General features: G+C 30.4%; 8 protein-coding genes across 8 annotated transcripts; 1 reads left to right on the forward strand and 7 right to left on the reverse strand.

Annotated features, from left to right (window-relative positions):
• Positions 1 to 520: 520 nt before the first annotated feature.
• On the reverse strand, positions 521 to 1,429 carry PMU1 (putative phosphomutase; the record flags this gene model as incomplete). The annotated part of the gene is made up of 1 exon (XM_046079188.1): positions 521 to 1,429. One exon carries the CDS (start codon positions 1,427 to 1,429, stop codon positions 521 to 523), a length of 909 nt encoding a protein of 302 aa, XP_045933651.1.
• Positions 1,430 to 2,119: 690 nt separating this feature from the next.
• On the reverse strand, positions 2,120 to 2,515 carry SPG4 (Spg4p; the record flags this gene model as incomplete). Its single annotated transcript, XM_046079187.1, has 1 exon — positions 2,120 to 2,515. The coding sequence occupies one exon, from the start codon at positions 2,513 to 2,515 to the stop codon at positions 2,120 to 2,122; it is 396 nt and encodes a 131-aa protein (XP_045933652.1).
• An 854-nt stretch (positions 2,516 to 3,369) lies between these two features.
• SCDLUD_004006 (zinc-dependent alcohol dehydrogenase) lies at positions 3,370 to 4,509 on the reverse strand (the record flags this gene model as incomplete). The annotated part of the gene is made up of 1 exon (XM_046079186.1): positions 3,370 to 4,509. The coding sequence occupies one exon, from the start codon at positions 4,507 to 4,509 to the stop codon at positions 3,370 to 3,372; it is 1,140 nt and encodes a 379-aa protein (XP_045933653.1).
• Positions 4,510 to 5,647: 1,138 nt separating this feature from the next.
• SCDLUD_004007 (serine/threonine-protein kinase) lies at positions 5,648 to 10,909 on the reverse strand (the record flags this gene model as incomplete). Its single annotated transcript, XM_046079185.1, has 1 exon — positions 5,648 to 10,909. One exon carries the CDS (start codon positions 10,907 to 10,909, stop codon positions 5,648 to 5,650), a length of 5,262 nt encoding a protein of 1,753 aa, XP_045933654.1.
• Positions 10,910 to 12,084: 1,175 nt separating this feature from the next.
• Positions 12,085 to 14,364, reverse strand: MUB1 (MYND-type zinc finger protein MUB1; the record flags this gene model as incomplete). Its single annotated transcript, XM_046079184.1, has 1 exon — positions 12,085 to 14,364. The coding sequence occupies one exon, from the start codon at positions 14,362 to 14,364 to the stop codon at positions 12,085 to 12,087; it is 2,280 nt and encodes a 759-aa protein (XP_045933655.1).
• Positions 14,365 to 15,467: 1,103 nt separating this feature from the next.
• Positions 15,468 to 16,289, forward strand: VPH2 (Vph2p; the record flags this gene model as incomplete). Its single annotated transcript, XM_046079183.1, has 1 exon — positions 15,468 to 16,289. The coding sequence occupies one exon, from the start codon at positions 15,468 to 15,470 to the stop codon at positions 16,287 to 16,289; it is 822 nt and encodes a 273-aa protein (XP_045933656.1).
• A 119-nt stretch (positions 16,290 to 16,408) lies between these two features.
• On the reverse strand, positions 16,409 to 17,710 carry SRT1 (ditrans,polycis-polyprenyl diphosphate synthase; the record flags this gene model as incomplete). The annotated part of the gene is made up of 1 exon (XM_046079182.1): positions 16,409 to 17,710. One exon carries the CDS (start codon positions 17,708 to 17,710, stop codon positions 16,409 to 16,411), a length of 1,302 nt encoding a protein of 433 aa, XP_045933657.1.
• A 510-nt stretch (positions 17,711 to 18,220) lies between these two features.
• On the reverse strand, positions 18,221 to 19,213 carry OAC1 (Oac1p; the record flags this gene model as incomplete). The annotated part of the gene is made up of 1 exon (XM_046079181.1): positions 18,221 to 19,213. One exon carries the CDS (start codon positions 19,211 to 19,213, stop codon positions 18,221 to 18,223), a length of 993 nt encoding a protein of 330 aa, XP_045933658.1.
• Positions 19,214 to 21,627: the final 2,414 nt, after the last annotated feature.

Here is a 21,627-nt window from a genome sequence, read left to right on the forward strand (position 1 = left end):
AAAGAAAAGAAAATGGAAAAATTATCCTTATTTTTTTTTTTTTCTTTGATTGACATTTAAAGTGCACGCGCATACATTTACTCCATCTGGCCATAAAGAACTGACTTGTTTGTCTTTTTTTTTGTTTTTGTACTATTATTGTAAATAATACAGGTAATAGGTAGATAAGTCACAGATACACCCGTATCGCAAACCAAACCGGTACCGGGCAAGTCTCATCTGCACAAATTTCTTACTATGTTGTGCTTTTTCCTCGTCACCTTCTTAAAAATTTAACTATGCACATAGTCAAAATTGATTTATTTTTCCAAAAAGTAGCTTAAAAACATACCAAGGATAAAAAAAAAAAAGCAGATCAAAAACATTTTTTTAATATAATTATAAAATTATAGCTTCCAGTGTTTCGTATAAAATGTCATATATAATGTTAAAGAAAGAAAGAAAGAAAAAAATAGTTGTAATAACAAAATGAGTCATTAAGTCACAGCTAGAAGAATAAACCAGCCTGTATAAAACGCTCTTATTTTTCTTCATCTTCCTTAACTACTAAAGCAACCACACCACTGGTTTCAAATCTAGGTATACTTTCATGATTCAAAACACGCAATATGGATTGAATAACACCCTCATGGCAAGTAATGGAAATCAACTTATTATTTGAACCACTAGCTTTTTCTCTTTCCCAAATATGCTGTAAACACTTGCTTAATCTCTTATCGATTTCATCATTGGTTTCTCTTTGATCAGCCTTCCATAACAAATCTTCCTCAGTGTATACGGGCAAATAATTCAACTTCAATCTTAAATCTGAATTTTTTTTGGCATTATTTTTCTGGTCAAAGTTAATCAAATTATACTCTTTGAAAGTTTTACTAATTGGTTGTCTTTTATCACAGGTATGTTCTCCAATAGTTTCTCTTAATCCTTCTAAGATATTTAGTTCTATGGTATCATAATCATGATCAGTAATACCACGTTCCTGTAAATTGGCTACTTGGTTCCAAGAGTTGTGGAAAGTTTCAATACATCTTCTCAATGGAGAACAATAAAAAACGTCGGGAACAACACCATCAAGCTGGCCATTGAAAATTAAAGAGCCAGTTCTTTCCACTTGTTTGATTCCTAATTCAGTCAGATGTGCATCAAACCATTCTAATTCACCATCGCCGTTCAATTTAGACCAATATCTATCCCACTCAGGTTCACCATATGTATCGACAATTAAGTTATGATACCCTTGGCCATGTCTTGCTACTAAAAACACCTTATGCCCTGCTGGTAGGGAATCCAGCAATTCTTGCCAGTTTTTCCTTTTGACACCATCATCTCCAGGGGATACTATTTTGGTGTATGCGTAATTCGTTTGGCCTGGTATTTGGGCCAATTCTTCATAATTAGAAAAATAACCGGGGACTGAAGTCAATTTCATGGTTTACTCGTTTCTTGGTTTTTATTTTTTAATTTTTTTTTTTTTCTGTCTTTTCTTCCCCTTTTAATTGAAATATTAATAATAATAAAACTATACAGGCCTTAAAAATAGAGAGCTATAGAAAAGGGAAGAAAAAAAGAAAAAAAAAAAAAAAGAAAGATTAAGAGGAATATAAGTGTATATAAAAACGTTAGATTTAATGTGGAAATAAAGTTGGCTTTAAATTAATCGAAGTAACAATTCAGCAACAAGCTTGTTATTTATATAAACATGTATCAAGTAATTAAAATGACCAACGCACCACATGTTTTTCAATTAATAAAACTTTTTATTTATTTATTTTTTTTCTTTAAATACCGAGCGACCATTTTTGCATAAGCGGATTTAAATAGCGACAAAGTATATACAATAAGATCCCAAAACAACTCCAGTATCACTATTAGCTCATCTCCAATGACATTTTATGTAGAAAAAAAAAAATGTAAAACATTAATTAAAAAATCATAGTAAATAAAACGTACAGAAAGTTAAAAAAAAAATAAAAAAAAAAAAAAAAATAGTAAAAATAAAATAAAAATTGATCCCAACCAAATAGTTCTCAAATGATATTAATAATAAAAACCCAAAAGTTAAACCTAATAATAAAATAACAATAAAATAACAATAAAAATTAATAACAAAATATAGTAATCACATATTCCCATCTTTCTTATTGACACTGTTATAAAGTTTTTCAAATTCAACAGGAGTTATTTTTCTAATGTCAACCATATAAGGTGAATTCGTTTTCATGCCAGTATCACCTTCAATACTACTAGCAGTGCTTGAAATGCTGTTTCTTCTATCACCAATAATAGTATCCTTATTGGGGTTACTATTATTAGTATCTAATGATCCCATTATCGTTTCATCTTGGTTTTTTTGCTCTAGTTTATTATCGGTAGATGGAGGTACATACTCTTTAGAATAAAGATACATTGTACCGCCTGATAGCGAGCCTGAATTTGAAGAGTTCCCCCCAAAACCAGATGAGGATGCGTGTTTTTTTGGACTATAAATTCTAAACGAATCAAAAAACCCTGTCATATTATTGCGCTTGTGTGTGTGTGTGTGTGTGTATTTTTTTTTTTTCCTTGTGCTCTATTCTGCTGTGTAGCCGTTTTGCGAGTTTGTAATTCGAAGGGGGAAAGAGAGAGAAAAAGGTGGGAAAGAAAAGTGTATGGTAAAGTTAAATTCTTGGGATAATTTGAAAATAAGAAAAACAAAATGTAATTATAAGTCTTTATATAATCTTTTTTAATGGGGTTTTATACATAAATATGATCACCCCTTCTTTTTTTGATTATTATTGTATAATTGTTATTTGTTTTTGTTATTAAAGCATACAACAAAGTGATATTTAAATGCAGACGGATAGCAGTGTTCCATTATATGGATATATATTGGATTAGTATCTAATTTGTAATTCTCCAAGTTAATTTTGTTGTTGGTGAGTTAAAAACACGGCAATTCCACATCCTTATTTTTTTTTTTTATTTTTTTGGAGTATTTACTCAGCTAATTTTTTAATTACACGGCTGTTCACATTCCCTCTGTACTTTTTTAAAACAAAACAAAACAAAACAAAACAAAACAAAACGTCAATGAAACTTAAAGCCACAATCCAACATCCGCGTAATTAAACTGTAAAGCTTACACTTTTCTATATTAAATACTTCACTACTTAATATATAAATGTTACAATCTCTTATACACATAAAAATACATTCATTTGGATTTACTCAATAAAATAATAATAACAACAACAATAAATAAATACAAAGTGTACATACAAAGCCACTATTATTCATGGCATTATCACAATTTTAATCCTTTTCTTTTTTTTTTTTGTTTTTGTTTTTGTTTTTGAATGCAAAAATTTGCATCACCGTCTATCTCTTCTATCTTGTGGTATCAACAACCATTCTACCCAAAACTTTCCCTTGCTCCATCAATTTAAAAGCTTCTGGCAATTCGCTTAAACCAATAATTTTAATTGGAGACTTAACTAAACCTCTAATAAAGAAATCCAAGGCTTCTCTAGTATCAGCTCTGTTCCCAACATAGGAACCCTTGATATTAATGGATTTGACAACATGTGAAAAAACTTCAGATTTAACATAAGCATTTGCTGGTAATCCTACCAATACAACAGTACCGGTTGGTCTGACATATTGGGTAGACATGGAGATTGCAGCTTCTGAAACAGAAACGTTTATTACACCATGTGGTCCACCGTTGGTAGCTTCTTGGATAGCAGAAACGATGTCCTTGGTTTCTCTGAAATCAATAAAAACTTCACCACCGCATTTTTCGAATAATTCTTTCTTACCTTCACCACCATCAATACCAATGACACGCAACCCCATAGCCTTGGCGTATTGGGTTGCTAGAGAGCCCAAACCACCAGAAGCACCCGAAATACAAACCCAATCACCAGGTTTCAAGTCGGCGGTTTTCAATGCTTTATAAACGGTCACACCGGCACATAATATTGGTGCAACTTCAGCCAAGTCTGTGCCTTTTGGAATCTTGGCTGCTTGAATAGCATCAGCAGTGGCGTATTGAGCAAAGGAACCATCATGAGTGTAACCAGACAAATCAGCTTGTAAACAGTTGGCCTCATGACCCGATTCACACAATTCACAACTCATACAAGAACCATTTAGCCATTTGATACCAGCTAGATCACCAAGTTCAAAATTCTTAACGTTTTCACCCCTTGCAACGACAACACCAGCACCTTCATGGCCACCAATCAATGGTAATTTAACTGGTAGTGGCCAATCACCTTTCCAAGCATGTAAATCTGTGTGACACACACCAGAATACTTGACATTAACTAAAATTTCGTTTGGTTTTGGTTTTGGGATAGGTAAATCTTTATACTCTAATTTACCACCATGTTCATAAAAGATAACCCCCTTGTGAGTTTCTGGGATAGTAAATGCAGAATTGAATCTCCTGCCAGTGGTAGCTAATCTTAAAGAGGAAAAGGCAGTATTTTTCAAAATTGGAGAAATTGTTGTTAATCTCAGCATTGTTTATATTCTTTTTTTAATTTTTGTATTCTTTATATATATTTATATTTATATATGTAATTTTTTTTTTAGCTTTTCGGTGTCCGTTTTCGTTGGAGATGAGGCTTGATGGATGTTTCGGATATTAAAGAAAGTAGGAAATAGATCGACAATACAAATTGGAACGCTTTGTTAGGATTACAAAATAAAATATATTTGCTTAAGTTAACTTTGAATATCTTTTTTTACTTTTTACTTTTTACTTTATATCTTCTTATTCAGTTTTTAAGAAAGAAAGAAAGAAAAAAGCTTAAGAAGTTTGCTTTATATATCATATATATATATATATTTTTTTTTTTTTTTTTTTTTTTCATTTTTGTCGCTTCTTCTTTTTTTTTTTTATTCTTTTTTGCCTGTATTATTAGTCCACCCTCTGGAAAAAAAAAAAAAAAAAAAAAATAAATAAATAAAATTCCGTTGTAAAATAAGATAACAAAAAATAAAAAATAAAAAAAAAAAAACGTAAATAAATAAATAAATAAAAGATTCTTCCACAAGTTATTTTTTCCTTCTTTTATCTCTACAATTTATTAGTGATATTACTACACAAATATTGAATGATATTTCACTATAAGTTTTCCGAGGCATTGAAATAATTGCATTTATTTTCTATATAACACTGTACGGTTAATATATACGAATGAAGAGATAATATATATATATATACATTTGTAGTCACACATTATTGAAAGAACGTACTATTAAATCAACACCTTAAATATCCATTACATGAATTAATCTAATTTAAATTTTGTTGCTACAGCCACTGATATTATTAAAACATTGAATAAACCCTCAGTTATTTTTACTTCTTTTTAAAAAAAAAGAAAATAGCTACTTTAACGTAAATGTTTCCACAGAATATAACTATTAGTCATTTTAATAAAGAAAAATAAATAAAGCCAACTCCGAAATTGGGGCTTTTACAGATATTTTTTCACCGTAAACAAAAATATTCTACACCCGGCGCATTTCAATTACCATCATTATTTAAAAATTAATTGCACAGATAAACCACACAGTATTTTAGTAGTATACAAAGAAATAAATCATTACACACTTAACGCTAGTAAATAATAATATACAGACACACAAATTTTCATGCTTTTAACGCTTTAATTATTCCCTCGTTAAAGTAATCAAACGAAGCATTTATCCCCCTAATACTTCTAGAAGAAAAGTCATTCTTATTAAAACAATTATTATACTTAATATTACCACTTATGTCTTTGGAAATTATAAAATTCGAATGGTCGATCTCAACAGAAAATTTAAACTTATCCTTAATAAACTTGCAATTGTATTTAACAAATTCAGTGGATTTCTGCTTTTTAGAAAAAGTATCTTTTTTGAAGGCAACATTATTCAAATCGAATTGGGTTAATGCTAACCGGTTTAGTTCCTGAAAACTCAAATTAGTTTTATGAATTTTTTTTAATACCAAATTTCTATCCGGCATATTCTTTACCGAACTGTTGTTATTACCACCGTTGGTATGGTGCAAAGATGATGAATTGCCACTGGAAATCCTGGTCACCATCTTGGTAAACCAATTAGCCTTCTTAGGGTTGTTGTTACCAATACTGAGATCATAAGAGCCAGAAACATTTTCAACTTTATATTCAATCTTAATTGTGGGCTTTTTAATGGTGTTGTTACTATGCGAAATGTCTCTTAGGGGTTTTCTTTCAACCGCCTCAACCATATTTTTATAATCAACAGTGTCACTGTGAAGTACACTATTAACGGTTTGTACTGCATCATCAGTATCAGCAACAGTACCTGTCACATTAGGAGTAGTAGGTGCAGTCTGCAAGACTTTTCTTTGTTGTTTTAAATGATGATTTTCTAAATTACCAAAAACGGTAGACTTCCCATCTTCATCATCAAATAGCATGGTAACACGTTTCCGATCCTTTTCATTATCGCCAATATTCTCATTTTTTTTATGTTCCACAGTTCCCAAATCCTTAGAAAATGATACAGAACTATTGTTTGTCATTGTTAACCTAATTCTATCCTCTCCGTGGTCCTCACCATCACCATCTTTTTCATTTTTCTCAGTTAATTGTTTATTTTCGGTTAATACATCCTCTTTGTCACAGTTTGACTGCTGCCTCGTATTAGTAAAACCATTATCGGTTGAATTAGAATTAATAATTTCTAAATCATTAACAAAAATGTCAGGTTCCATCTTCCCAAAACTTTCATCGCATTCCTCATCATCCAAATCTTTAAAAACTTTATTCACATCTAACGACTTTTCAGAGGCACAATTTGCCCTGTTAATACGTATTGGAATCCCACTATTTTTAATGGTTTTTGTTCTCCTACTAGCAGTATTGTTAGAAGCTGGTGAAGTAATTCCATGTATATTATCGACTGCTATCGAAGAGTTGTTAACATTATTATTAATTACGAATCTAGAATTTTTATCTGGAGTCAAGTGAAATTTGGCTATAATGGATTGGGTATTCTCCCGTTCTATGTTTACATTTTTATTAAAGTTGAAGGAAGTAGATGTAGCGATATTCTTATTTGTATTATTATTATTAGTAGTAGTAGTAGTAGTAGTAGTAGTAGTAGTAGTAGTATTACCATTAGTATCATCATAATTAAAATAAACATATTCATCATCAACATCAACTTTCATTAATTCCTTCCTTAATTCTGAATTCACTGGTGACTGTTTACCATTAGAATCCTTGGATAAATTCATACTCCCTTGAATCTTACCATCAGTATCCTTGTTCGTTTCAAATTGAGGAAGTTGTTGTTGCAGCTGCGGATTTACATATAAGCTCCCTCTTATATCAGTGTAAAGTGGTAATATGACATTATTATTCATGCTTTCAATAGATACAACTTTTCTGTGAATCACAGGATCACTGTCAGTTCCATCACTTTGTTCATAATTTGTATCCACAAAATATGAATCATCATCCACTGAAGACTGAGAATAACTATCTCTACTACTACTAGTGAAAATTTTGTTTCTTTCGCTATTATGCCTACCGTTATGACGACATGACTTTTCATACTCATCTTCAGATAAATTCTCAAATACATTTAAGGCGGATACCTCAGATGAAGATGTCAGACCGGCACTACTAATGTTAGTGCTATTATTTGTTTTAATGTTGCTATTTGATAATTTTTTTAAAGTAGCATCTGTACCAATAATACCATCGTAGTCGCTATAGTTAACAAAGTCCTTAGAAACAATATTTTTTGGTAATTTATCCATTTTATTGTTATATATATTGGTATCATTAGTATTAGCAGTAGTACTAGCAGTAGTACTAGTACTTGTAATAGGAACAGCATTATTTTCATAGTTTTGGACTTGATTAGTGCGGCGTATATTAACCAATTCAGCAGTAGATAAATGTGAGGGGACCTTATATGAAAATTCGGAGATCCCATCATAATCACTTTGGTAATAACTGCTTCTGTAGTTGCTATGCTGGTTTCCACCAGTATCCATGAATGAACTCTCATTTTTCTGCTGTTGCGATTGTTTCTGGTTCGATGGAGTTACAATGGCATTTCTCTGGCTGTCATCGGAATTTGACAGGCCCCTTCTTAAAGTAGGTCTAGGCGTTAAGGTGATATTATCGCCCTTAGCAGCTTTAAGAAAACTATCACCAACCCCCAAACAGATATCTTCATCGTCTTCAATATCCAGCTTATCGCCAGTACCAATGTTACCAGAACTATTATTATTGTTAGAAAAAGTAATTTGTTCCGGTATAAGACGCTCGCTGTCTTTAAAGACAGCATTATCATTTTCATCATATTCATTTTCATTTGCAACATCTGATGTATCTAAACCATTCAAATACTTTGACAAATCTTGAAACGTATCTGTTGTGTTCATCATCCCAGAAGGCAAAGAGATTAAACCACTTCTCCTTTTGTAGTCAGACATATATGACATTCTAGCAGTCCCACCACCCGCACCACCCCCGCCCGCAACATCGCCCTTAAATGGCATATTAAAGTAACGGTTACTGTTATTTTTAAAAGATCCACTAGGCTGTTGTAATAAGGATGAACGTCTTCTTATTGAACTAACATTTTTCTCTCCCCCATTCAAGGGCATTTTCCCATACTGTGTAGGTGTGCTGGTAATCACATTTGACGAAGCATTCATATTGTTAGTATTATTGTAGCTCAGCATATTATCAGTAGCAAAAGACGAACCCTTTGAATATTTTGGGTCCAAACTGGATATACCGCCATCAAGGCTATACTTTTGTTGCTGTTGGGTTTGAAAATAGTTGTTGCTAGTATTATTCATAAAAGTGGTTGGAACTTTAGTATTCCCATATTGAAAGCCAGACTTAATAGCCATATTCTGATTATTTACATTGGCACCAATAGACCCATCAGATACGTTTCGTTCATCCCGTTCATCAAACAAAATTTTATCACACATATATGAGAATTCATTTCTCAAATCTTTGTAAGTAGAAGCGCTAGACATGTTCCCATTGGTAACGTTATTTTTGTAAGCATCCAATGGTTGGCCATTTGCATAATTTTTCAAATTTAGCGATCTCCTAGAAATGGAAGTTGACGAATACAAGGATCTCTTCGATTCGGATCTCAATAAGCCATTTTGACGTAAGTTGTTGTCATTATAGCTATTAAAAGCATTGGTGTTGTTGACCGATTCATCAGCCATAAAAGATAACGGTAGTGGTGAAATAACGCGATCTTCATCTACCGGTGTATTCCGTCTGAATGATCTGATAGACGAAGAACCGCTTAATGGTTTTTGTTGTAAATTTCTTGAAGACGAGGAGGAAGCTACAAAATTTTTAACCCTCGCTGAAGATCTCCCCAATGAGCTATTTCTAGAAACAGTAGAATTCATCGATGCAAATTGAGAGTTATTTTCCAATTTGGGTGCAAAAGCAGCATTATAATCATCCTCTTCAGGATTAGCATGGTATTGTGTTCCTGGTTCGTTTATTTCGTTATTAGCAGAATCCAGTTCCTTAACTTTATGCTGATTTTCTTGGTATTGATATAATAATGAATAAAATATTTTTTCTTCAGATTTACCAGGTCTCAACAATTTTTTAACAATATCAGACTTGGGACAGCCATGCCATAAAATTTGTAAATTTTCTAAAATTGAAGGATCTACATTTCTTTTGGATTTCAGTTCAACGATTTCTGGTTGCACCGGTAAATTTGACAATAAATTATCAACCTCATCTCCTTCATTGTGCTTCTTATCTTGCTTATTAGACCCAATCATACGAATATTTGTATTTGATTTATTCATGGTAAATCTGTTATATTTAGTTAAAAGTGGATGTTCCAAAATGTCATCGATGACGATTCTTTTCTTAGGGGACACAACAATCATCTTGCAAATCAAGTCTTTGGCCTCGTTGGATAGATAACTTGGAACATCAAAGCTACCAGTTTGGACCTTTGCCAATAAAATTTTAACATCAGTGTCGTTAAAGGGTAGATGACCCGTTAATAGCGCGTATAAAATAATACCACATGACCAAACATCACTTGGACTACCATGGTACTTCTTCCCCATAACGATTTCAGGAGACGCGTAATGAGGCGAACCACACGAAGTGTCTAACATTTGGTTCGACAGTTCTAAGGCAGCCATACCGAAATCAGCAATCTTAATTTTCTTATTTTTTTTATCCAATAACAAATTTTCTGGTTTTAAATCACGGTGACATATATTAAATTTATGTAAATAAGAAACACCTTGTACAATTTGTCTGAAGTAATATATAGCTTCTTTCTCTGGTAATTTGCCCCTTGAGACTAAATAGTCAAATAATTCTCCACCGTCAATGTATTCCAACACTAAATACAATTCTGATTTATTTTCCCAAACTTCATATAGAGCCATAATATTTGGATGTGACACTAATTTCATAATAATAATCTCACGTTCTATACCATAAGGTAAGATCCCACTTGAGCCAGTGTTGACACTCCTTTTTTTTTTTTTGGAAACGATTTTAATGGCTGCCAATTGGCCAGATTCCATATGTTTAGCTAATCTGACTCTACCAGTTGAACCCTTACCCAAAGTCTTGCCCAATTTCCATGGGCCTACCTTATCTCTAGCTCTTCTTCTTCTTCTTCTAGCTCTTTCAGTAGGTCTGTGGTGATTTTCTGAGTTTTTTCCCTTGGACTTCTTTTTTTGATTTCTTTTCTTATGTGAATGTTCATCGGAATCGGAATCGGATGTTTCTGAAGGTGAAGAAGATGGATCGCTTACAGATCCCTGATCTTCGTCATACTCTTCATCGTCCTCACTATCGTCTTGTGACTTTTTTTTCAAGTGTTTTCCCAAAACGATTTTCATTTTGTGGTAATTTTTTTCTCTTTTTGTTTTTTTGTTTTGTTTTTTTGTTTTGTTTTTTTGTTTTGTTTTTTTTCTTTTTTTTTTTTTTTTCTTTGATTTTCTGGCGGTTTGTGTTAAATAATCTTGTATTTTATAAGATAAATTGGAAAACTATAATATTTGTATTAAGGTAGCTAAAAAGATTGTAATTAACAAAGGGGATGGAGGGGAAACTATAAAATGTAGACTAGAACAAAAGATTAGCGCAAGGCGAAAATAAAATGGAAAGAGAAAAAATAAAAGGGAAAAAGTAAAACTAAAAGTAAAACTAAAAGTAAAAGCATAAATGAACAAAGAAAAGAAGAAATGAAACAAAATGATAGCTTTTACTATTTAGTATATAAAAAAAAAAATAGTTTTCTCAGAAATAGTTATTTGCTTGCTTGCCTTAGCCAGATCTTTCCCGATTTAAACGTTAATACAATTTTAATGGATACTTTTATTTGTTATTATCTAAATCGCTTAGAAAAATACGTAATGCTTACTTAGTACGACTTGTTTATGTTTATAAACAAATGACGCGAAAAAAATAAATAAATAAACAAGTATTAGATTTCAGTGGTACAGTTAATAATCAATAGCCATCAAATTTGCTTCCCTTTCTTGCTAATCAACGTCTTTTGGCTCAGTTTCGTACAAAGTCGGAATGCAGTAGGAAAACTGCTAAAGAAATAGATTTTAGTTTTAGAAATAGAACAATCTTTCAATTTAAGGCAAAGTCCCCTTTTTTCTTTTTTTTTTGTTTATTTTACAGTGTCTAGCTTCCTATATATATGAAAAAGAAAAAACTTTCTTAAAATACAAATTCTACATTACTGACTAAAAATATACAATAACATATATATATTATTATAAAAGAAAAATAGAAAAAAAAATTTAAATAATCCTCTTCCCTCCCCCCCCCCTCATTAGTAACTTGACTCATTTTTAGTACTTTAACCCAAATTATTCAAGTGACATCATGGTAAACCCTATAAAACCAGAGTTAGTTAAATTTAGATAATAATATATACTTACACGCTAAGTACCAAATAAATAAAATAAATTAAAAAAATTACAATATCAAAGTAAATATATTTTAATAAAAAATAAATAACAATAAAAACAAACCCTAAACTTTTATCTCAATTTTACATCTACGAAGATGGACCTATTAATGTTGCACCCTCACCCCTTCTGACCACATTACCACTATCAGAAGAATTATCAGTTGATTGGATATTAGGGTCTGTAACATTCACAGTTACATCTTGTGTATTAAACGAGCCAGCAGAATCGGTATCTTCTTCATCAAATTCACCCTCAGTATTTTCTTGTTGAGACCTAGTAGAAACTGCACTGCCATTGTCATGACTGCTATTGCCAGTATTATTATTGCTATTACCATTATCGTAAGAAATAGAAGCGGAATTAGCACTTGCAGCAGCAGATATAGGAATAAAATTTCGAGGTTGTTGTTGCTCATTATTTTCTACATTAACATGCCTCAATTGGTTATTTATCATCAATGCGCGAACCTCAATAGCATTTATGTTTTGATTATTATTTAAACCCGTTCTAGCTCTTGGCCGCGTGACTGCAACTTCTGCAGTATTAGCGTCCATAATGGCCCCACTACCCATAGGTCTATTATTAAGACGTTCTTCCTCATTGTCATTGCTACTGTCACCATTATTATTATTATTATTATTATTATTATTATTATTATTATTATTGTTAGTATTATTATTATCACCATTGTCAGTATTATTATCACCATTATTAGTATTATTATTTTGTATGTTAACACTTACTACGGGCGTGGTGGGTGAATTTGTAGTAGCAATAGATGCATTAGCATTAGTAGTGGCATCGGTATTGGTGACGTGATATAAATGACTGCATCCAGCTTCTTGACACCAATACCTATGATATGTCCAAGCCTTAAGTTGGCAATCCCTAGAGCAATATTTGGTTCTCTTGCATCTTCTGCACTTGGCAAATTGTTTTGGATATTGTTCCCATCTTCCACAGTTAAAATTGGCACATTGCCTTACGCCAGAAAATTCATTTTTTTTGCAAGAGTTTCTCATAATAACTGAACTCCAATAAACAATATTTTTATCGTTATGTCTGTGACACGTATATTTTTCCACCAATAAAAAAATGTTTAAATTATAGTTTTTCAATAAATTATTATTTTCTATTACATGCCTGTCTAAGATGTTGGGATCCCACTTCTGTTTATATCTTTTCTGTACCTCATATTCATTTTTTAATCTTTGAAGTCTGCGTGGGTTTATATGATCTTTTAGACCATCCAAGTTTTGTTCTTTAACTCCATTATTGTAGTCTTCAAAGAAATCACCGCTTAAAAAGGTGTTCAAAAACTCGTCTTTTTCTTCAAAAAGGTCACCAGGGTGTTTGTTATAAATCAAATCATCATATTGAGTAAATTCATCGTCATCACTAGGTATCTTACATAACATATGTGGACTGACCGAAAGCTGTTTACTTCTGTTGATAATTGTTCTAAATGAGAGTCTATCGAGTAACGTGGTTGACAATAAAGATTTTTTAATTAACGTGTATTTGGATAAAAATGCTAATAATTGCAATGACCAAATAACATCATCGACTTTAGGAATAATTTTCCCATATATCATATCTCTAGGCTTTGGAAAATTTGTTATTTTATTGTCAGTGAAAAGCTCTTTATCCTTAGTTAAATCAATCTTTTCCTGGTTCAAATTCCTTTCAAACATGGAGTAAAAATCATCTGACAGTAAAAACGAATCAGCCTTCAAATATTCCACAGATATGTGTTTCTTAGAATCACTTTCTAAATACGATGTATCGTCCAATATATATGCATAGTTCTTCATATTATCCCAATTGTTAATGTCTCCAATGAAGGTTTCATTTAACATACGGATATCTAATAAAGAATAATCCAAAGTTTTATCCGTTTCGTTATCAAAATTTTTCTCAAAGATCAAATAATTGTCTAAAATCGTAGCTAATATAGGAATAACACCAGCTTCAACCAACTTTAATCTAACTTTTTCGCTGCCTCTTGTCCCAGCTAGAATCAAACATTGAAAAGCTAAGGTCCATTTCCAAGTTAATATTGATAATCTCTTTTTTATCTCCAACATTTCGACATTAGTCTTATTACCACTTGTATTATAATACAAAAATTCATTTAATGGCAAATAACATTCATTTAGTATGTTAACTAACCTTCCAATGGCACCATCCGAAGCCATGGCTTCTCTAACCTTTGCTGAGTTTGATGCATGGTACGTTAAAAAATTTAAGGAATTGATTAATGGGATATCACTATTGGTATCTAATGCTCTACGATCATAAATCGAGGTATTTATAATTACTGCTGCCCTATTATTTAAAACAAATCTATGATTGGATTCTCTCATCACAAACAAGGAAAAAAAATGTATATATATATATATGTTATTATTATTATTATTATTATTACAACAAAATAAAATTCGGTTATTTTATGCAGTTGGTAATAAAAATACTAAAAGGAATAGTATGAAAAATGAATTGAATAAAAAAAAGGAACCTAAAAAAAATAAAAGCGTGTTTAAAATGACAATACCACAAAGTATAGTGGCCAAATATTCTACTAAAATTTCCGTCTGTGTTATATTTCTATGTTTTATTTATTTTTTCTGTTTCTTTTTTTGGTTTCTGAGTCGGAAAAAATTGATTTTAATTCATTAAACTGCTTTTCCTTTCTGTTGGTTAATAAGTTAAACTATTAAAAATTGAAACTATAAGTGCGATGTTATTAGGGAAAAAAAAAAAAATTTAATAATAAATAAATCAAAGAAGGAATAAATGAAAAAAAAAAAAAACAAACGTTATTTGATTGTTCAGTAAATTGACAATTATAGACTCTTTCTCTCTATTCAAAAATTTAACTAAACTTTAAAAGTTTTCCTTTTTTTTTTTTTTGTTTTCAGATTTATTGTTATGTATTTTTTTTATTTTTTATTTTTTATTTTTTTTTTTTTTCCTTTTTGTGTTACTTCTATGGTAATCTAATATTCGTTATCCTTTATGAATGTCTTTATACTTTTTATTTGTTACTATCATCTGAGGTAATTTCCACCTATAATTTACTTAAAAGAATAAAAAGAGTCTTGATTAAATGAATCTCGAATGGATAGCAAGGTGGTGGCAAAGAGGAACAAAATAGAAAGATACTAAAAAAGAGAAAAACAAAAAAAAAAAAAAGAAAAACAAAAAAGAAGGGAAAAAAGTGAAAACCCGAATTAGCAATCTTCGGATTGGATTTTTTTAAAACATTTTAATGTGCAAAAGTATCTTGTGCTTTTATCATTTTTAAAAAAATTTTAAATAATATGTAAAGGGGAGCAACCATACATTTATCGGTATGAGTTAAGACATCGACTTAATAGAACCATTAAAGATAACTTTTGGATAACAGAAAGAAAGAAAGAAAGAAAGAAAGAAAAAAAAAAAAGAAAGACAGAAAAAGAGAAAGAAAATGTTTGAAATTAGACTAAACGATAATATCGAAAAACTTTTACTAAAAACTCTACAAAATAGAAATACTTTGATTAAAATTCACCAAAAGATAGAAGACTCAGTTACTTATTTAACCACAGCCAATATACAAAAGATTCTATCAAAAAAAAGCATAAAATGTGGAGCTCTTGCCGAGCTTCTTGAAATAAATAATATTAAAGAAACTCCATTAATCCCACAGAATAATGGTATTGATATGTCTGCTATTTTTACCCCAAAACAACCATTAGAATGGAAGTTCAAAGAAACCCCTAAACCAGGAAGTAATTATAGTCCAGAATTTAAAGCTCAATTAGAAACACTAAGAGCAAGACAACAAGAAGTAGAATATCAGAATATGGTTACTGGTGGATTTATTGGTGACAATAATGATAATAGTAGTGGCGGTAATAGAACAATTACAAATAGATTCAAAAAAGGTATTTATGCAGACAAGTCGATAAATTATAATGACATTGACGATGAAGAATTGAGTTTGGTTGAGATTAACAGACAAATAAAAGAACAATTAACTACTGTATTTAATATAATTATTTCTGTAATATCTGTTGTGTGGGCGGTATGGTATTGGGCAGGGAAATACGTTTCTGTAGAATACAAAGTATTGCTTTGCCTATTTTTTGGTATTTTGGTTTTAGTTGCCGATATTGTTGTATATAATAGTTACTTAAGAAAAATTAATGAAGCTAAAAAAGTAGAAAGATCTAAAAAGGAAAAAAAAAGGATAACCAAAAAAATAATCGTTGGAACTAGGAATACTAACGTGATTAATGACAAATAAACATGAGTATGATAATAGCGATTAGAGCAATGAATTTTTTTCTGACAAAAGTAAATAAATAAATAAATAAATAAATATATACGTATATATTTTAAACAATCGTATAATAATATATGGTCTCAATTTCTTTCCACAATGGATAGGCTTTTTGGTGGTGCAGGTAGACTTTCCAACGAGACATTATTTTGTCTTTTAAGTGGTGATTTAGAATAAAATAGCAAATATTGAAAATGACCATAGAGACTACTGTGTAAAGTAAATGGGACTTTAATTTGTTGTAATGTGGCAAAAAATGACCATTTGAACATAATAAAAAACACTTCTGTAAAGGTAAAATCCGGCCACAAAGTTGGTGAAAAAACAATGGTACTATTTTCATGTGATTGCCAGGCCATATAGTCACTTAGTCTTGTATGACCACTAGTCCTAATTAATAAGTCACATTTATTCACACAGTAATCGTCGCCTTGCTGGTAAAACATATTATTAGTTAATGTACTTTCCCCGATATCATTAATTTCCAACTCATGTTCAATGACTTTTTCAACATTTTTCTTTAAAGAATGATATATTTCATTTCTTGAAGTATATGGACAACAGACATAGAGTGTAAAGTCACAGTGATCCTTAGCAGATGATTTTTCCACACGTTCAATTTTCCTTTTTATGTCTTGTGTAAAATAAGACCTATCACCAATTATTTTAATTGAGCAGCCATAAAGTTGATCTTTTTCATCAATGGTATGTTTAACAAATTCATCCAACCGTTGCACCAACAATGCCATTAATGTATCCACCTCTTCTTTGCTTCTATTAAAATTTTCAATTGAAAAGGCGTAAACAGAAAGAGCTTTGACACCAATCCTTTTACAAATATAAACCATTGCGTACAAAGTTAACGAACCAGCATTATGACCAGATGCTATGGGTAGCCTTAGCTTTTTGGCATATCTTCTATTACCATCCATGATAAATGAGACATGCGTGGGAATTTTACCCACTTTTAAAATGTTAATGAAAAAGTTTTGCACATAATACATTATCTTACAAACCAAACCTAATGATAAAACATAATATATGAATTTAGTTTTTAAAATATGCCAGCTAAAAGAAATCTTAACTTGCTCATATCTTTTCGTATACAAAAATTTGTCATCTAACTTTGAACTAGCGGAAGATGGTGCCAAAGATACATTTTTGTGGTTATTTCCCTCTGCTTTCTGTTCTTTTGCCCCAGCAGAAATTGTGGAAGAACTTGGAGCATCAGATGCACGTAGTCTTAAAGAAGAAACGTGATTTTTAAAATGTTGCTGCTTATCGTCTAACACCAATGTTTCTATAAGGACGGAAGAATCAGATACATTTATGGACGAGGAAGATGAAACTGGTCTAGAATTAATATTTTTCTTTGCACTTACCATTATTGTTAAGTTAGATTTTTCTCTGACTATTTTAATGTTTAAAGCAAATATAATTTTATGATTAGTATTTTTTTATTTTGCTATAAATATAAATATAAATATAAATATAAATATATATATATATATATTATCAAGGAACTTGAACAAAACAGTAATTATATTTTGATTTTTTTTTAAGATAGAACAAACAAACATATATATATATATATATATATATATATAAATAGCCGCCGAAGTTGAAATGTTTCCTTTACCTCCCCCTCTTTTTTTTTTTTTTTTTTTTTTTTTTTTTCTCTTTCTTTCTTTCTTTTTTTTTTCCATATTTTACGACAAAACAAAAAGAAGGAAAAGTGATTTAAAGGTACAAGATAACTTTTATTTATAAAATTCATATAACTACAATTTTAGTAACTTTACAAAGGCCTATATTATACAACCAATTATAGAGAAAAGTTATAATACTATGCAATACAAAAAAAAAAAAATAGAAAAATAGAAAACATCTTCATCCTAAGCTTTAAATAAAGTTTCTTCAATACCAAGAACCAATTTCATTGTTTGTTCCATGAAGGTCAAACATAAAATGGTATGTGGAGCGATTCTAAATAATTGGGCACCAAAACCTTTATACAATGCAGTTACACCTTCAATCCTGACAGTTTTAATCAAACAATCAATTGGTCCACTATACAAGTCACCTTTTTGGTTATAGACTCTTGTTAAAATGACATCCCATGGATTCATAACAACACCAACACCCAAACCGGATATAGTACTAGATAATAAATGCAAAGCAGTACCCTCACGTACAATATCGTGTTTTAAAAAGAAACTTTTTGCTGTGTTGTAAATTGGTAATTGAACAGCAGAACCAGCACCCGTTCTTAAAATGGCTGCATCAACACCACGGAACAATCCTAGAAACCCGTCTTTTTTATAAATAGAGGTCAATCCATCTATAAAACTTTTATAATGTGTTTGTTCACCTATTTGGATAGAAGTGGAGTAAGATTGCATTCTTGTTTTTACTAAATATAAAGGAGAGCCAATAACAGCACCCATTATACCACTAAAAGCACCCGAAAAAACATTAATACCTACATTTTGAACTTTATGAGGATCCCTTCCTGGATAAAAAGTTTTATTGACAAAAGTTCTAACTGGCTCATAAAAACCTAATCTGCAACCATTTAGACCAATTTGATAGATATACGCACAACTCAAACCCTTTTGCAAACCTCTAATGCCTTCGTTTTTATAAATCACTCCCAATGCCTGGAATGGATTTTTGTAGATTCTTTGATTGACTGCTGATAATTCACCTTGTAATTGCATTCTAGTTTTCACTAATTCAATTGGGTTGGTGAAAGTAACTGCAATACATGCCGCCAAACCACCAGCAATAAAAGAACCTGCCTTGGAAATTTTTTGTGAAGCGGGTTTTGCGCTGTCTTGTTTGATGTTTTTTGAGAGTTGTGTTGAATTATTGTTTTTATCACTCATTTTTTTTTATTGTTTTGGATTAACCAATGAATCGCTATGTTTTGTTTTATTTTAATTACAACTAAGATATTGTTAGCAGAATGTGTGAATATTCTGTCGAACGGTTATATAAAAATACGTATATATATAAAAGCTTTTTTTTTTTTTTCTTTTCATTTTCTTCTTTTTACAATATATATTTGTTTATATATTGTAAAAAAATTCAATTTTTTTTTTTTTTTTTTTTTCCTAAATAACTTTAAACATTTCTTTTTACAATTGGAAATCATTGTGGAAAAAAAAAACTTTCTTTTTTCCTAATTCGTGAGTTTTTAGTATGTGCAAATAAAGCGCAGTGGGAAACATTTAAGGATTCAAAAAAAAAAAAAAAAAAAAAAAAAAAAAAACGATTCTGAAAATGTGTTGACTCAGATGACAAAATAAACATATTATCGCAATATATAAATAAGTATATATATATATATTATAAAAGTGATGACAAATTGGTTAGTCATTTTCAAGACATCGAGGGTAGAATGATTTTAAAATATACCAACAATAACAATATATAAGGTCAGATTATTGCATTCCACTATTTAAACTTGATAATTCCGTAAAAAATCATGCTTGGAAAATGCCAACTAAATAGAAGAAGCGGTACCGGCCCGCTAGAATTTTAAAAATATTATCATAAATAGATAATAATACTTTTTTCTCTTTTCACTTTACATTACGGCGTTTCTATTTTCTTTTTTTTTTTTTCTTTTTTTTTTCCGGAGAATTGTTTATAAATTATTTAGCAATGAAAAAAAGAAATAATAGGTCACGGATGTTGCGTTCAGATGGTTTTAACGATGATAAATAAACTTTCCCTTCTACTGTTTTCCGCATTGGAGAAATATTCACAAATCCGAAGAAGGCTTCGGTAAAAACTTTGAATTAAGAAGTTTTTTTTTATTTTTTTTTTTTCCCCTATAAATTGTAGTATCTAAAAACACCTAACTTACTAACAAGCTCTTTGTATTGTGGACACCATGTACTCGGTAGTACAGTTCAATGGATTACATAAATAGATCATTTTAAAGACAAGATGTATCAGGGAAAGGAAGAAAGAAATAGAAAAAAAAGAATACATTGTTCACTAGAAATAAGGAGAGAAGCATAAGGTAAAAAAAAAAGTTGCTACAAACATGTTCGAGTATTTATCTGTTAATTTCAAATAATATTTTTGACTCAATGGATAAAAACAAAAACAAAAAATAAATAATAATATACTCTATTTCCATAAACGTTCGGCTCTGGGGTTAGCTACTATCATTGAAATTCAAAGATTTCTGGCTTTTTTTTTTTTTTTTTTCCTTTCTTCCTTTTATTTTTCTTCAATGCTTTTATGTACTGTTAAGAATCCGTGTATTAAATTTAATAAAAAAAAAAAAAAATATATATCGTCTGGAAGAAACACAATTTTCCACGGAAATAATGAATAAAAACGTAGAATATACGAAAGACGATAATATGTGGGTTAGTAATGGAATATAACTACTTCAATGATCGGTGGTAATTACTACTCAAGAACATTTACTAACATATTGTGAACGTCGTCTCGTCTTTTTTTTTTTTTTTTGATTTGGCTTAAATCGACGTTTCGGCTTTAATGCCTAGCTGGTAACAAACACACTATGATGTTTTCCTAATCGGTTCTGTCAACGCAGCTTATGTGATATGAAGTAAGCTGCTTTTCCTTATGGCTGAATTTGTTGAATAGGTGGCGTATATAACTTAAAAAAATTTTTTTTTTTTTTTTTGTTTTTTTCATTTTCAATTGAAAATAATGTCACACGCCTCCTTCTCCTTCCTCTGTACCCGATAATTGCCTACAAAAGCATCTTTATACAATAGTCGTATTTACATCAGCATTATAAATAAATTTTTTAGCTTTAATAGCAATAATAATGTATATAAGAAAATTAGGGAAAATTACGCGTTTCATTTTAAGCCCTTAAAATAAACAGACAAAACGAATAGAAACATTTCTCTCTCTCTTTCAGTCTCTCTCTTTCAGTCTCTCTCTTTCAGTCTCTCCCTTTCTCTCCCTCGCTCTCTCTCCCTCTTTCTCTCTCCCCCCCCCCTCAAAATAAAAATAGAAAAATCTTTTGTTTTTTTTTTCTAATAACAATGTCACTTCTGTTTTCCCACGGAAAGATCCGTAGCTGTTGGCATTCGGTTTACTAAGTTCCCGTTTTTAACTGCAATAAAAAATAAAAAATTAAAAATTCTTTCCCGTATTTTAAAAATTGATTTAATATTTCACTTTAACGTTTCTTTACCGATTAATATTGCATCAATCAATCTTCACTTAAATATATACAACTTACTAATATATGTTATTACATTTCATAAAAAAAAAAAAAAAAAAAAAAAAAAGAAAGAAAAAA

Source organism: Saccharomycodes ludwigii, chromosome V (genome assembly GCF_020623625.1).
Source record: "Saccharomycodes ludwigii strain NBRC 1722 chromosome V, whole genome shotgun sequence".
NCBI classification, from domain to species: Eukaryota; Fungi; Ascomycota; class Saccharomycetes; order Saccharomycodales; family Saccharomycodaceae; genus Saccharomycodes; species Saccharomycodes ludwigii.